The sequence below is a fragment of the Cebus imitator genome, unplaced genomic scaffold (genome assembly GCF_001604975.1).
Source record: "Cebus imitator isolate Cc_AM_T3 unplaced genomic scaffold, Cebus_imitator-1.0 Scaffold402, whole genome shotgun sequence".
NCBI classification, from domain to species: Eukaryota; Metazoa; Chordata; class Mammalia; order Primates; family Cebidae; genus Cebus; species Cebus imitator.
Window position 1 is genome coordinate 1,762,462 of NW_016107717.1, and position 16,680 is coordinate 1,779,141.

Sequence of the window (16,680 nt, forward strand, 5' to 3'; positions counted from 1 at the left end):
AAACAGAGACAACACTCATTTTTTCTTGGAGGAACTGTCAAATACCATATGGGGAATATTTTTGCGTAGTAGTGATGATACTTTCCATGTGAGATTAGTCTCAAGCATAATCTCACTTGAGACTCACAGGCAAGCGTTGGATAGGAAGAGCAGGTGTTACACCACTTCTCAGGGGAAAAGCTAAGGTTCAGAGAGGGCTAGTTGACCTGTCCACCATGAGACTCTGAGTCAGTAGGATGCCCTGAGCCTGAGACCCAGGTGGGCTGTCACCCAGCAAGGACTCTCTCCTCAACAAAGATGTCCAAGTTACATTTATCAGAAATACGAGACATTTAAAAGCAGTCCTGGCTCAGTACGGCAGAGGGCTCACTTGCACACTGTTCTGTAACCTGAACACTGCCAATCTTATTTCCTTCTCCAGGAAAAAGCCACTGTGACAAGAATTGTTTCTGCTATGATCCACTTGTCAGTGACTTCCCAGGCTATGCTCCACTTTTCTGCTAACATCTATCAGCACATGGAACACCAAAACTTCCTACCATGCAGCCTCTGCAAAATGGAACTGATTTTAGATTTCTAAACTGTCAAGCTAATTTTTCTTTCTGTCTTTCAACTATTGAATGGCTTGTCAAAATGGCTCAGGCCACATTTGGTTCTATCTTATAGCACAGAGAATTCCACTCCAATAAGGACAGACATTTTTTTCCAAGGAAATCAAGAACAAATCTCCAAAATGCTGATCAGGGCAGGAAAATTCTCTATTTCCAAAGCCCTTACTCAGCAGCTCTTACGGTAGTTTACCTAATCAAGGGTCCTGAGAAACTTCTCATCTCCTCTTGCTCTTCAGAGTCATTAAGAATAACCTGGAATTAAAAAATCAGATTTTTGTCTTTAAGACTGCATCTACCCTAGGCCCCTATTAGTCAAGTCTAGTATCAGACTCCAGGGTCCTAGGATGGTCCTAGGATGTGGCTCAAGGCCTTGTGGAGAAAACAGAAAGAAAAAAGTAAATCTTGTTGCTAAAGATGAGCCACTGACAGCTCAGGAAAAACATAACTCTAGCATCAATTCTTTCTGAGAAGAGCCCCACCCATTCCTGTACTCCCTAATCCAGGGGGTACATGGCCCAGTTTCCCAGAAGAGTGTCCCATTCCTGGAGATGCCCTGACTCAGGTTCAGGAAAGCAGGGTAAGCAAGTTAGGAGTAGTTAGGTGGGCAATGTGCTGGCATTTCAAGGACACTGGGTCTTCTTTACCTCCACGCTGTGCACTTCAACAAGGGCTGTTTGCCCGTCAGTGAGAGAGCTGGGACCCACACACACCAACTGACCTCCTGGCCCAAAACTCACAGGAACATGAGGGACGTAGAACTTCATGGGTGCTTTGGGACCAGTTGAGGAGGCATACTCTGACCAACAGACACAGATGGACATCGTTAGCATTACTTCCATCACTGTTCTTTAGTTTAGGAACATGCCACAGACGTATTTCTGCCCAAATTCTGCCTGAACCAAAATAAGATTCTGGGTGGGTTGTATAATCAGAAGAAGCCCATGTTCCCTGCTCCAGTCAGATTTAAGCCTCTGAGAATGTGTCAGAATACAATGCATGGGCTTGATGATTCAGCCCAAATGATAAAGCACTCAGCCCAGACTCTGTGATGTTGAGAGCCCAAGGAGTCTCTGGCTTTTGTGGCCTCTATTCTCATGACAAAGCTCCTACATCCAGACAAAGCAATGATGCCTTGTGTCCTCCTTTTGCTTTTCCTAATTCTCTCTGCTCTTCAGTTGTCTTAAAAGCACCACTGAGTACCTCCTTCCCCAATCTCATGATGGATAGGGGCAGTGTTCCCTTCCGGGAATCAGCTATGATGTAATTACCATTACTAGCAAAAAGATAGAAAATGGAACCAAAGTTGATCTCTCTGCCCAGGAAATCTACATAAGCAAATGAGGCCGACAATGATCCATCTTAAGACTGACTTTCCCAGACACTTGCCACCCGGCCTTTCCACATCAGATTCAAGCAACTCTTGTGATCATCTTAGAACTCACCAGCCTGAACTGGACTCCAAGCTGCTGACGCTGGAGGGCCATCCTGCTCAGAGGCATCTGTGATATACTGACTGAGCTCGTAGCTGCTGGAGCTGAGACCCGACTCACGCTGCTGGAGAAGGTTGGACTCACTAGCCAATGCTGGCTGAAAGTTAAAAACACATAGGAAGAAGTTTCAGAGGGCTGGTCTTTTCAAGCGTTCCTTCAAAGAAACAAAATACATACAGTGAAAGTGGATGTGTTGAAAGAAGAAAAAGAGATAATAAGTTGACAGGCATTTGCCAAAAAGACATATTATGACCCAATGGAAAGAGTGCAGGCCTTAGGGTCAGGGGGCCTTGAATTCAAATCTCAGCTTTATCTTGTACTCAGCTGCTGTGTCCCTGGACACATAACTTAGGTTCTCTGAGCTCAATGCTTTCATCTGTGATATAATCATATCTGCCCTATATACTTCAAGCAAGTCATGTATTGATTCACCAACTATTTAATGAGCACCTATTATGCTCCAGGTAACATGCTTTCCCTTTGGATGCAGTTGTAAAGAAATTCACAGGGCCAGGTATGATGCCTGTGAATACAGACATGAGGTATGATGCCTCATGCCTGTAATCAGAGCACTTTGGGAGGCCAAAGCAGCAGGATCACCTGAGCCCAGGAATTTGAGATCCCAAATTGCAATACAGCAAGACCCCATCCTACAAAAATAAATTAATTAATTAATTAATCAATTAATTTAGCTGGGCATGGTGGTGCACACCTGTAGCCTCAGCTACTTGGGAGGCTGAAGTGGAAGGATCTCTTGACCCCAGAAGTTCAAGGCTGCAGTGAGATATGATCATGCTGTTACACTCCAGCCCAGGTGACAGGGCAAAACTCTCTCTCTCAATAACTAAAGAAATAAATTCATTGAATTTACATCTTGTGTGCATACAAGTAAAATAATGGGTTCAAAAGCTCTTTGGGCCAAGCACAGTGAATCACACCTGAAATCCCAGCACTTTGGGAGGCTGAGGCAGGAGGATCACCTGAGGTTAGGATTTCCAGACCAGCCTAGCCAACATGGTGAAACCCCATCTCTACTAAAAATACAAACATTAGCTGCATGTGGTGGAGCGCACCTGTAGTCCCAGCTACTAGGGAGGCTGAGGTGGGCGGATCACTTGAACCAGAAAGGTGGAGGTTGCAGTAAGCCTAGATCAAGCCATTGTACTCCAGCCTGGGTGACAGAGTGAGACTCACCCTCAAAAAAATAAATAAAATAAAAAATAAAGCTCTTTGTACACTGTAAAGTGCTATACATATGTATGTGGCTGCTGTCATTGTATTGTTACTATTAATCACAATAATATGTGTCCTACCCTATTAAGCACTCAGAATACAAAAGAAATTGACCTCAAAGATCATACAGACTTAATAAGGGAGACAAGACTTTCAAAATTAAGAACCATCTCTGGCCAAGCATGGTGACTCATGCCTATAATCCCAGCACTTTGGGAGGCCAAGGCAGATGGATCATGAGGTCAAGAGTTTGAGACCAGCCTAGCCAACATGGTGAAACCCATCTTTACTAAAATACAAAACTTAGCCAGGTGTGGTGGTGGGTGCCTGTAATTCCAGCTACTTGGGAGGCTAAGGCAGGAGAATCACTTGAACCCAGGAGGTGAGGGTTGTAGTGAGCCAAGATTGTGCCACTGTACTCCAGCCTGGGCAACAGAGTGAGACTCTGTCAAAAAAAAAATTTAAAAATCTCTGTAGTATATTTGCCAATTTTTCATAAATCTAAAATTATTCTTTAAAAAAGATTTAAAAAAAAAAAAAGATCTCCATTTTGTGGCCCAGTTGGTGCATACAATAAGATTTTTAGAGGAGAGAGACGAATGATGATTTAGAAAAGGTTTCAAGCCCTACTTCTCAAACCTGAATTCAAAGATGCTAGCAACTTCCCATTTCCTGGGTTAAACCAAATTACTAGTTCCCTGGGTTCCCTAACACCTAACACCTGGTGACAGCCTCCTCTCTATCCCAGTATGTTGGAGTAAACTGGGTAACATTTATTGATCCTGTCAATTTGCCGAAAATGCAAAGGTTTTCAGTTCAGGGCGTTGGATGCATAAGACTGAGGCAGTAGGGAGATAAAAAAGGAAGGCATGGGCAGAGGTTCTGTCAAAAGGGAAGGAACGGCCACTGGACACCCATCCCCAAGGGCCCTGTCCTGCCACTGCTGACAGTGTCAGCTGCGACACATGGTCACAGTCTCCAGCCCCCCACGTCACTTTAGGTTACCTTATTTTTCTGGGCCCCAGCAGACAGGCTCCCTGGAAACAGCTCCCCAGGCCACTCCTGTCCAGAGTTGGAAGCAGGGCTGTCTTTATAAGGGTTCCTACTGTTAGATCTGCAGCAAAATGACAGGAGCAGTGAGCAGGGTCCTGGGCAAGCCATCAAGGCTGAGGTGCTCTCCGCTGGAGGCTGACCGGCTCCAAAGCGGGGCAGGTACCACGTCAGCCTGGGTGCCACAGGAGAAAGCATTTTCCTCCCACTTGCCACCTCAGTCTACTAATCCCAGCAAAACAGGAGTGCTTGAGTTCCACAGCTCAGTGGCTGGAAGTGGCCTCAGGCCCTGATGAGAAGGCCTGGTCTCTATAGCTTGACATTCTGGAGTGACTTAAATCAGAGTGTTTAGGTTGGTGAATTCCAGGGCCTAGAGCACCAGCAGAGATGCTTGGGCAAAACTCTCTTCCCTGTCTTGTCTTATCACAGAGAGATGTCCCATTGACAGGGCTCAGAAGTAGGCTGAGGAGAAGAACCCCAGCCCAGGTAAGTTCTCATGACCTAATCATGAGAACTTTTGCTAGGCCACATCTGTTCTAAGGCCAACACAGAATGAGAGTTCTCTTTTAGGACAGGCCTCAAGTAACCTCCCAGGACTCAGACTCACCGGAACTTGGAGCCTGCAAGTTTATATCTGCTTTTCCTAAGGCCGATGTTTTTAAAGTTCCCATTCATTCAATAGACATATTAATAGCTGGCCAGGCCCATCTTGGGATACTCCCATATCCTTGTGGCTAAAGCAAAAGGTACAATGGCTTCTGGAGGTGAGAGGCCAGCAACAGACGCCATAAGATTTGCCCGACGTAATCTGAGCTTGACAACGTCATGTCAAACTGGCCTCTCCATTCACACTTACTGGAAGTGGGTCTCACTGTTTGTTCCAAATGAACTGTGCTGGTTTTCATACTGATGTTCATCGAGGTACTTTTGATCTTGGTAATCTTCATGCCAGATATAAGGGCTCCTTTGCCTTGGCACTGCACCCTCAGAGAAAACAAAATCAAGGCAGGTCACTTCCTGTTTCTGAAAGTTCTTAGAAAGGTATTAGTGAGCTGTGAGGACTTACTGGAGCACAGTAGATCTAAAAACATATTTTCCAAATTGAATAAATAGGTAGGTGAGAGCTAATGAGGATGCCTCTCAGTCCCCTCTGAACCAATTAGCATGGCTCTATACAACTGCACAACAATGGGGATTTGTGTGTGTGTGTGCGTGTGTGTGCGTGTGTGTGTGTGTGTTCAATGTTGAAACAGGTTTATCTTTGCTAGCAGTTCAGAAGCTGCCATTAAGACACACCCTATACCTGTTATAGGGTAGAACACTCCTTGGGTGCATATCTGCTGCCCTCAGGGTAAAGTGATAGCCCAACAGATGTCCTTAAGAACTGACTTCATTGTTACTTGGTCAAAGACTATAATCTTGGCTATAATGCAAAGTAGGAGAAAAAACGTGAAGTGCCAAATCCCCACAGTACTAGTAACAGTACCATCATGTGTGCATACAAAGGAAAACAACTCCGTTACACCCCAGGACATCTAGGAGGAGTGTTACTGCTGCGGTCTCATCTGGCCAAAAAAGGATGCCCAAGGTGAGGTCTGAACATGGCTCCTTTTGTCTCTCCCCTGCCTCTCAGACCAGCTGCCCCATCCCCAAATCCCAAAGGCTTCTCGGAGACTTTTCCATACCTCTTTCTTCCTGCAGCCGCTGCGGGGGTCCATGATAGTAGTAACTTCCATAAGCATATTCCTCCCTCAGAACAGGAGAGTAATAGCTCTGATATGAATTCTCATAACCTGGCCTAAAATATCACAAAGAAGGCCGGTCAGTGGAGGACACGGGTGGTAAAGAGAGAAACCAATGGAGGACTTGACAAACTTAACAGTTTCAGAGGACGGAGTTGTGACCCAAGCTAGAATCTGCTTGAAAGCCATAGTTAATTCTAGATCCTGTAAACAGAATCAGAGGAGTCAGGACTTTGTTGCATAACAAGAGCACAATTTTTATAGTAAAATCTTTTTTTACTTAAAACTCTTTTTCTGGGCCGGGCGCGGTGGCTCCAGCCTGTAATCCCAGCACTGTGGGAGGCCGAGGCGGGTGGATCACGAGGTCAAGAGATTGAGACCATCCTGGTCAACATGGTGAAACCCCGTCTCTACTAAAAAATACAAAAAATTAGCTGGGCATGGTGGCACATGCCTGTAATCCCAGCTACTCAGGAGGCTGGGGCAGGAGAATTGCCTGAACCCGGGAGGCAGAAGTTGCGGTGAGCCGAGATCGCGCCATTGCACTCCAGCCTGGGTAACAAGAGCGAAACTCCGTCTCAAAAAAAAAAAACAACTCTTTTTCTAAAAGCATCTTTTTTATTTAAAACTTTTATTTTATAGTAAAACTCTCACTCCCCAAATACATACATATTATCTTAGAAAACTCTGTCCTGACATCTGAGAAAACCACTTCCTGAGATGACTGTGTTAAGTCTCCAATATACCATTGTAATTTCCATGCTTGTTTCAAATGGAATTGAAATTAAAAATTCCAACTGGACTATCTTAAGCCTGATTACTTTTATTGCCTCTGTCCTGAACATGCCTCTCTTTGAGAATATAACAATCCAAAAAGATTGGGGAGAGGAACATCATAATATTAATGTTTTTATCAATTAGCAATTTTTTTTTTTTTTGAGACAGAGTCTCACTCTGTCACCTAGGCTGGAGTGTAGTGATGAAATCTCGGCTCACAGAAACCTCGGCTCACAGAAACCTCCACCTCCCGGGTTCAAGCGATTCTCCCGTCTCAGCTTCCCAAGTAACTGGGACTACAAGCGTGCACTACCATGCCCAGCTAATTGTGTTTTGGGTTTTTGCTTTGTTTTGTTTTGTTTTTGTATTTTTAGTAGAGATGAGGTTTCACCATGTTGCCCAGGCTGGTCTCAAACTCCCAACCTCAGATGATCTGCCCACCTCGGCCTCCCAAAGTGCTAGGATTATAGGCATGAGCCACTGCACCCAGCCCAATTAGCAATTCTTCAGCATTTCTTAGGGAAAAAAATTCTTTGAAATAATTGTTGTAATTTCAACCCCGAATCTAAGCAGGTAAATATCACCCCAACTGGAAAAGCTAAAGAAGAACATAGATGGCTTCCAACATTCCATGAAACACTAAGTCCAGGTCTACAGACCAGGGGAGCAGGAATTCCAGAATCTCCAACCCGGACAGAATGACCTCACTGCAACCTCCTCCTTCTGAACTTGGAGCCTGCAAGTTTACATCTGCTTTCCCTAAGGCCAGTGTTTTTAAAGTTCCCATTCCTTCAATACAGATTACTGGTATGCCTGTTACACTCCAGGTACTGTTGTAGGCACTAGGATTCTTCTTGGTGCTGGTAGCGTCATGCTAATCCCAAGGCAGAGTGGTCCACTGACAATGAGAAACTCCTTAGAGGGAGCTCCAAGGAAAGCTTTTCCATAGTCTACATATACTACCTTTTGCAATCCCAGAGCAAGAAGATTCCATTTGCTGTCTTGAATTTCACCACTTTTTCTTCCCTCTACCCCACCCCTGCTTCACTAGCCCTCAATACCCAATCACATTTGTGATGGCTTCTTTAAGAAGCTCCATTAGGGGATAAAGATGAAAGAAATACTATCTTTGATACTATCTCCACCAAAAACCAATTTAGGAGAGGACAGGGTTTAGCTAAAGAAATGTAGTAAGACAGAAAAAGAAAAAGAAACAAGTGGGGAGAGAGAAATAAAAGGAAAAGGAAGAAGGAAAAGAACAATCTATTCATAAGCATTTAGGAGAGTTGCATTCATTCCAAGCCCTAAAGCCATACCTTGAGTACAACTGATTGGAATAACCACCTTCATAATAGTCAATCCCAGGCACAGGCTGATGCCAGTCCCCAGGTCTGGATGCATAATAGGGCTGTTGATGGTCTGCCCTGGGCCCCTGCTGTGGCTGGGGGCTCCCGCGGTTGTCTTGCCATTGGTGGAACCTCTCTCCATTGTGCCGAGCCTGAGGGACAGACCGATGATGTCCATCTCTCTGAAACCCGCGGTCTGGATCCTTTGAGGGTGCTGTGGCCCTCCCTCGTGTCTGGGGCGGCCTCTGGGGAACCCAAAGTTCCATCCCTGATTCTCTGAATTTGTCTTGGGTTTTGAGTTAGTTGTGTAGTTATTTTACCTTCCTGCAGACAGAGGAAAAAGGAGAAATCATCATTTAAAGCCTGTATCCTAACATGGTGGTTGATTAGGTTTTATGAAAAGAACAGCTATGGTCCTTGAAATCTATCTAAAACAAACCATATGGGCATGGATACTGAGAAATCTGGAAAAAAAATTATCAGATACATGAAGCAAATAACAGACTAGACCATTATATTGATATTGCTTAAAAAATTAAAAAGTACATTCAGAACAACGACAGATGGGGGAGGCATGGGAGACAGATAACAGTAACAGGTACAGCTAAAAATGCTATCAAGGAATCTCAGTTGATGTTTCTTCACATATTCCCCCAGCAAGTGTTTATTTAACACTTACAGTGAAGGCTCTGTGGTATCAGAAATAGAGTGGGTCTTGGAGAGAGCTAGATCAGAGTTCAAATCCTAACTCTGCCACTTAACTAGCTAGTTCATTTTTTCAAGCTTCAATTTCCTTACCCAGGAAATGGAGACTGTAATAACCACCTTGCAAGGTTATTCACAGAGTTAAGATAACCTACCCAAAGTGCCTAACATGTTACCTGGTATATAGTAATTGCTCAATAAATAACAGTGCTATCAAGGATAAAGATTGGGGTGGTATGAGTGGCTGAAGATGTTTATTAAACAAAAAAAGTTTTCACTGACCTCTTCAACATGCACCTTCTCTGAATCCTTACATTAACCCCCTCAAAGAACAGAACCTATGTAATATGGTCATACCTGTTCCTCTTCCAGAGGAGCCAACAAGAGGCAAGTTTGGGACTGTTTTCATAAGCAAATAGCCATGTCTCAGTATTCTTCCTGGCTGGAGATTTTAAAGCCTGGAAGTCTCCCTACCGCCAAACTAATTTTCCCCATGTATTCCTCAAAATGAGAAATTGCTCCAGGGACTGATTACCTTCAAGGTTCCTCTGCCCATAGCACAGGGTGGCAGGGTGTGGGGATTGCACCCGCGAAAGAAAGCACACCTCAGACCTCACTTTTGCTCAGGGATTCTCTTGTGTCAGGAGCATCCACAGGCTAGGTCGGCTCCGATTCTTTTCTTCCCTGGGAACTGTTTTAGGTTGCAAGATTCTGATCAAATCAGTTAACTTGTTCCCACTACTGAAGCTCCCAGCCTCATATAAAAATTCATATCAGAACAGAAGGTCAAAAGGGTAGGTGTTGAAATCGAGACGTCACTCTGCTCAAACACCAGGGAGCCAAGAGCTATGAGACAGCAGAACACACAAGAAGAGCAAGGCGCAGAGAGGGCCTCCCCCTTCAAGGTCACTCCCAACCCCGGGGGAACCTGTGGCTTCCTTCCCATGTCAGCTCACTCCCTTGAAAAAGCCAGGTGCAATGACAGCCTTTGCCAGCAAACCCCAGGAAAGGCCAAATGTCCCAGATACAGGGGAGGGCACATGAGCCTTTTCTGAAGGCCAGTGGAACTCAAAACCATTTGGACCACGTAAGTGGAATAAGAAGAAAGCTGCTTTCCCCTTGTCCCCAGATTGTCCCACTAGACAGCCCTTCTCCCACTGCAAAGGCGCAACACCAAATCTTTCCACCAAAATCACATCATTTTGCTGCCAAGAGACATCAACTCCAGCAAATAAGTCCTCAGATTGTATTTAAGAATGCCAAATAAATAGCCCCTTCGATTCTCAAAATGAAGGAATTACATCTATGATGACAAATCACACTCACAACATTCACATAAATGACCTTTCCTAGTCCCGGTAAAGGCAATATTGCCTTTCCTAATCTGACAGCACAGCATGTCCAGCTCAAAGAAGGGAAAGAAGGGAGCAAGTGTTCCCATACACCTGCTCCGACGGCTTCCTACCTTCCTTCAGCGCTGCTCCAGGGACCTAGCCCAAGACTGCCTCCTCTCCTCTTGGAGATGGTCAGAGTCCAGGTGCCACATCTACCAAGACTCACTGGGCCCTCAGATGTACAGCATGTTAGTTACCTTTGCAACTGCCCAGCCTCCATGGAGCTGATTCATTAGGGCAAAGTACAGCCCAGATACCGCAGTCTGGGACCAGCCTGACTTGACAAATTTGCTCTGAACCCTGTCAGAGACTGGCGCTTCTGTTTGCCTGAGCATGGGCTGAGCCAGGTTCATTCACATGAGAAATCATCCAAGTTCCTACAGCAATCACAGAAGAGAGACACCAGGAAGAGGAAGCCCGGAAGCCCTGGGGCAGCCTGGTCTGGTGAGAAAAGTACCACATTTCGGGTGTTAACTCTTGGCTCTACCACTAGCTGGTTCTGTTGCTTAATCTCTCCGAGTTTCAGTTTCTTTTTCTTCAAAATGGGCATGACAATGCTTAGCTTACGAGGGTCATCACCAGGATTAAATGTTGGTAAAGCAACACATGATATATAGATAAGTATCCTCTGCAGATCGATATTATCTTTTCCTTTCCAAAGAGACAAGTTAATTCCACTGGCTGAGGCTGGTGGGGAAGGGGGCACACTCACTGGTGGGAGTAAACACCTGGTTTGCCCAGTGTGGGTTTTTCTCATGTATGTTTCTCTCCATTACGCTCTGGTTATGTAATAAATTATGTTATCTAGATAGAAGGTTGATTTATATGACCAATTTTTGAACGGAAGGCACTAAAAAGTTTTCTCTTATAACAAGAAATTAGTTTTTCACTTTTGAAATATACATTTCTGGTCAGGCATAGTAGCTCACACCTGTAATCCCAGCACTTTGGGAGGCCAAGTTAGGTGGATCACCTGAGGTTGGGAGTTTGAGACCAGCCTGGCCAAAATAGTAAAACCCCATCTCTACTAAAAATACAAAAAGTTAACCAGGCGTGGTGGTGGCCACCTGTAATCCCAGCTACTCGGGAGGCTGAGGCAGGAGAATCGCTTGAACCTGGCAGGTGGAGGTTGCAGTGAGCCGAAATCGCACCATTGCACTCTAGCCTGGGCAACAAGAGCGAAACTCAGGCTTAGAAAAATAAAAAAAGAAATATATATTTCTTCTGCGTTATTAAAGTAAACTCAGAGAAGCACATGACTACTGCTGAATTAATATTTTAAAATTCTGAATCTGCTCTGTTAAAAAATCCCAATGGTTTATACTTTCTCTCAACAAATGCTTACTGTATTCCTATTAAGGGCCAGGATTGGACACATAGAAATATAAAAGACACCTAAGCTTTCCTTTGAAAAGCTTAGAACAAATTAGCTTCTCATGTCTGTCATTACTAGTCCAAGGAAAACCACCCCTCTTGGATCTGTCCCATGGTCGGATAGGGTCATGTATCTAAGCTACGAAATTTTCTCTCAGTCCCTCGGCTGACTCTAGAACCCAGAAACTGAGTGTAGAATTCTCTGACTGTAGCTAATGTTTTTTTTTTTTTTCCCCTAAGATGGAGTCTTGCTCTCACCCAGGCTGGAGTACAATGGTGCAATCTCGTCTCACTGCAACCTCCGTCTCCCAGGTTCAAGCAATTCTCCTGCCTCCGCCTCCTCAGTATCTGGGATTACAGGCACGCACCACCACACCCCACTAATTTTTGTATTTTTAGTAGAGATGGAGTTTCACCATGTTGGCCAGGCTGGTCTCAAACTCCTAACCTCGTGATCCACCCACATCAGCCTCCCAGAGTGCTGGGATTACAGGCGTGAGCCATGCGCTCGGCAGCCAATGGTTTCTTACCTCACTCCTGGGCTGTGACATTTGGCTCTCTAATGGCTGCACTGTTGTTTTTAATCCTTCTGGGAAGAGGAACTAGAGAAGGACACACACATCGACAGCAGGAATCAGAACAGGGTGATTATTACACCGACTTGATACCAAATTATATGTTCTAGTATATTATAATAACATTCATAAAAGTTCTTGATGTCACTCTTTTAGCATATTATGTGACATTAGTCTTGCCCTATAATACCAGCTGCATTATTAGAATGTTAACTTTGGAAAAGACCTTAGAGGTTATTTTAACAACTTTGCTTTTTTGATGATAAAACCGAGATCCAAAGAAGTGAAATGATTTACCCAAGATCACAAAGTTAACTAGAAGTTCAGTGAAAATTACACTGGTGTGCTGTAGCTGCCTTGCACAAGGTTAATAAAAGCTGATTATTAACTATTCAGGAATTGTGTGAGCCAGTTGTTAAACCATGGAATACTTGAAATCCACCATGGTGGGAGTGTTTACACCACAGAAATTGGCAAATGCTACAAAGCAAAGTTGTTGGTGGGTTGTTTGTGTCTTTCAGAGAACCTGTTAAGCAGCATACCGATTTTAACCTCCAATTCTTACTTCCTGATTCAGTGTTCTTGCAATTATAGAATTTTCATTTCTGTTACTAGCCTTCATTGCACATCTCTGGCTTAAACATCTAGACAAATTATTCCAAATGCTTCTTTTGTGACATCCCAGAGCATCTCTAATTATCTCTAGAGTTATTATAAAACTCTTCAAACACTCACCAACCAAAATTAATTCTAATTAGCTTTAATTATTCTATATAGACATATGGCATACAACAGTTATATGGGTCACAAAATTAAATAGGTTGTAGTGGGATCTCACCACTCCAAAGGGCTTGGGATTTGTCATTTCCTACCTTCCCAGCCTCACATAACTACAATTATTAAGTCTTTCAACTTGGCAGCTCAATTCTTCCTGATTTCTAAACCAAATTGGCCCAGCTTGACAATACATTAGGAGCTCAATCCCCATCAGGAGGTGGACCAGAATGGGTCTGGCCACCCCAGGTCCTGGCTGTAGTGTCCCGGGATAATCCAGTAGGGTCTCTCATGCCCAGATGGCTATGGTCTTCTCATTATCCTGCCCCAAGTGCTCTGTCCTCGTACCTGATTCCTGCTCTGCATTCCCACTATGCACCAGGATTGGAGTCCTGAAGGTTTATTATTTATGTAAATTTCCTTTCCCAGTCTCTGTTCTCTCTTTCAAATGGTAGACAGCACTGTCTAGGGTCTAGCTTCAAACAAGAGAAACTACCTGCTGTGGATTAAATGTTTGTTTCCTCCCAAAATTTGTATGTTGAAATCCTAACTCCCAATGTGATGGTATTAGGAGGTAGGCCTCTGAGAGGTAATGAGGTCATGAGAGTGGAGCCCTTGTCAATGGAAATCATTCCCTTCTTATAAAAAGTCACAAGAGAGTTTGCTTCTCCTCTCTCTCTGCTTTCTGGTATGTAAGAATACAACCAAAGATGGCCATCTGCAAACCAGAAAGCGGCCCTCACCAGACACCAGATCTGCTGGAATCTTGATCTTGGGCTTCCCAGCCTCCAGAAGTATGAGAAATAAATTTCTGTTGTTTAAGCCACCTAGTCTGTGGTTTTCTGTTACAGTGGCCTGAACTGACTAAGATACCACCCTAGTGTGACACCTCTCTAGCAAAAGTATTATCACTGCTCATGATGCTGCTAACGTCTAGCCGCCAGATTAGTGCTGACGGATGTGAACACTCACCTACATCTAGGTCAGGTCTGCCAAGAATCCTTGAGCACCATGATTTAATGACTGGTTACTCTTGCAAAGGACAGCTCAGCATTTAAGACATCCCCCAGGCTTCATCATATTTCTTTACTGAAAGTAAAAATTTAGAAAACAAACTGAGAAGATCTACATCAATGAGGTATCAGTAGTTATCTACCAGGTGATGGAATTATGGATGATTTTATTTTCTTCCTATTGCTTATCCATATTTTCTAACTTTTCTACAATAAACTCATATTATTTTAAAAGGCAAAATTAACTAACATTATTTTAAAACAATAGTGTTAAGTTCAACCACCAGATGTGTTATTGTCACATCAGTAACTACTTAGGCATTCAAGCTGCTAAAATGTGACAGTGCTCAAAGCTTTCAAGATTGATTATCTGTGCTCAGTCTGCTCTTCTTGTTAGAGGTTGAGTCATTTATTCATTGAACAAGTGTTTACTAAACACCTACTATATGCTCATCATTATCACATGCATCAGGGATGCAAAGATAAATAACATGCAATACCTGCCTCAAAGAAGCTCTCAATTCAGTAGAACAATAGACATTGAATCATAATACAATCAATCACAATATAATGAGATCAAAATACAATGCAATCATCATTCTAATGATATATCACTGATTTTTCTAATGGAAGAAGCACAGGGGAAAGCAAGAGACTAGAAACGGGAGGTGTGCTGTTCAAGGCTATTCCACAGATCAAGCAGGAGAAATAAATGAACAAGAGCAGCTGTGGGGAGGAGAAGGGACATACAGAATATATATAATATATGTTTGTAAAATGTAATCAACATGCATTGATGCTCTGTTGACAGTAGAAGATGAGGGAGAAAGAGAAGTCAAGGATAATCCAAATTTTCAGGCTGTGGAGATGAGATGAAGCTGCTTTTTTTTTTTTTTTTTTTTTTTTTTTTTTTGGCTAATACTCTTAGAAGAGGAGGCAGTTTGGTGGGGAAGATGATGTGTTCAGTTTTGCACATGCTGACTGTGAGGAGCCTGTGGGACACAGGGGAGTGTGGTCCATAAGTAATTGGCTGTAATAAGCTCAAGAGAAAGGATGGAGAGGAGATGTGGTGGTCGAAGCCACAGACACAGATAGGATTGTTGAAGAAAAGCTTAGTAGACAAGTCTGAGGAAGGAGCTCTAAGGTGGACACAGGAGAACTGGACACAGAAATATAACATGGAGGTGCCAGAAAGATGGGCAGCAAACCAGGAGAGGATGGTGTCCCAGAAGCCAGACGTGGTGGTTTCAAAAGCAGGACAGTGGTGAATAATGCCAAACCTAGGAGGAATATTGAGAAAGGTAATGAGTAAAAGTGTGTTCTCTGGGTCACTGGATTTGACAATTCAGAAGTTTGATTATCTTAACAGGAACAATTTCAGTAAGGCTATGGTGAAGGAAGAGGAGAATTAGACATAGAAATCACTTTACAGCACATGGAAAGTAAGGAAGAGGAGACAGCAAGTTCAATTACTCTTTCCAGAACCCCAGCTGTGAAGAGAAGGGCTGGGCTACCACGAGGCACTCAGGTTTGAAGAATCGGTTTAGGGTCGACTAGACAAGAGAGAGTCTCTGCTGATTCATATGGAGAGACTGGAGATACACAAACACTGAAGAAGCAAATCTCAGAGGAAATGGGTCACATGGGATCCAGAGCACAGGAGCAAAAGCTAAACCTAGCTAGGAGGAAGGGCACGTGCTCCTCTAAGACAGGGAAAAAGAGGTGAAGATGGGCATAGGTGGAGACAAGTTTGAACATTAGGGGACCAGAAACCAAGAATTCCCTATGGAGTAGAATGTCAGGTTCTACTGGTATTCATAATACAATGCAATCATAATACAATGCAATACAATACAACGCATTTGGTAAGAGACGTGAGAAACATTATGAAGGTCTGGAATGGCCAGTGTGGAATACAAGAGTGGGCTTTAACTAGGAACCTGTGCTCAGAGTGAGAAGTGGGCTAAAAATGCACCTGTTATTGGACACCTCCAGGCTGACTTCTGGCTCCATGGGGATGTTAGCCTTCTGTGCTTTGTTCCATGCTATATTTGCAGTGCCTTGTACAGTGCCTGGCATATGACAAGAGCTCAATAAAATTGTATTTATAAATGAATGGACACCTTAAATGTACAGCAGCAACAGCTTGGACTGTATGACTGTACTCAATAGTTTTCATAGCCTGAGTTTAGAATTAAACATTGAAAAGAGTTTCCAGAGAAAGTAAAGGAGAATGCTGGAGCAGTGAGTTTAGGGAGTTGACCTAAGAGTAGATAAAAGGATGCCATGTGGGATATAAATGAGATACAAAGAGATATGAATTATCTGTATACTTTATTAAAATGAGGTCCCTAGCTATACTTAAGAGACTCACTCGGCCGGGCGTGATGGCTCAAGCCTGTAATCCCAGCACTTTGGGAGGCCAAGGCGGGTGGATCACGAGGTCAAGAGATGGAGACCATCCTGGTCAACATGGTGAAACCCCGTCTCTACTAAAAAAAAATACAAAAAATTAGCTGGGCATGGTGGTGCATGCCTGTAATCCCAGCTACTCAGGAAGCTGAGGCAGGAGAATTGCCTGAACCCAGGAGGCGGA

At 43.7% G+C, this 16,680-nt stretch overlaps 1 protein-coding gene and 1 long non-coding RNA gene across 11 annotated transcripts in view; one reads left to right on the top strand and one right to left on the bottom strand.

Moving 5' to 3' along the window:
• LOC108289411 (protein transport protein Sec16B) overlaps positions 1-16,680 on the bottom strand; it is a 50,669-nt gene that overhangs the window by 31,418 nt on the left and 2,571 nt on the right. For 2 of the 9 annotated variants that reach the window (XM_017508840.2, XM_037731469.1), the window contains exons 1-8: positions 10,400-10,518; positions 8,220-8,573; positions 6,070-6,182; positions 5,241-5,361; positions 4,340-4,448; positions 2,054-2,198; positions 1,256-1,407; positions 802-863 (exon numbers count right to left, since the gene is read on the bottom strand). In XM_017508840.2, the coding sequence (XP_017364329.1) occupies positions 802-863; positions 1,256-1,407; positions 2,054-2,198; positions 4,340-4,448; positions 5,241-5,361; positions 6,070-6,182; positions 8,220-8,515 (998 nt within the window). In that variant the 5' untranslated portion in view covers positions 8,516-8,573; positions 10,400-10,518. The other 7 variants (XM_037731475.1, XM_037731474.1, XM_037731470.1 and 4 more) reach the window with 6 other exon arrangements.
• Positions 10,722-16,680, top strand: part of LOC119468253 — a 47,176-nt gene continuing 41,217 nt past the window's right edge. For both annotated transcript variants that reach the window (XR_005196909.1, XR_005196910.1), the window contains exon 1: positions 10,722-10,792. This is a non-coding gene — a long non-coding RNA (uncharacterized LOC119468253). The remainder of the gene's footprint in view (positions 10,793-16,680) is intronic.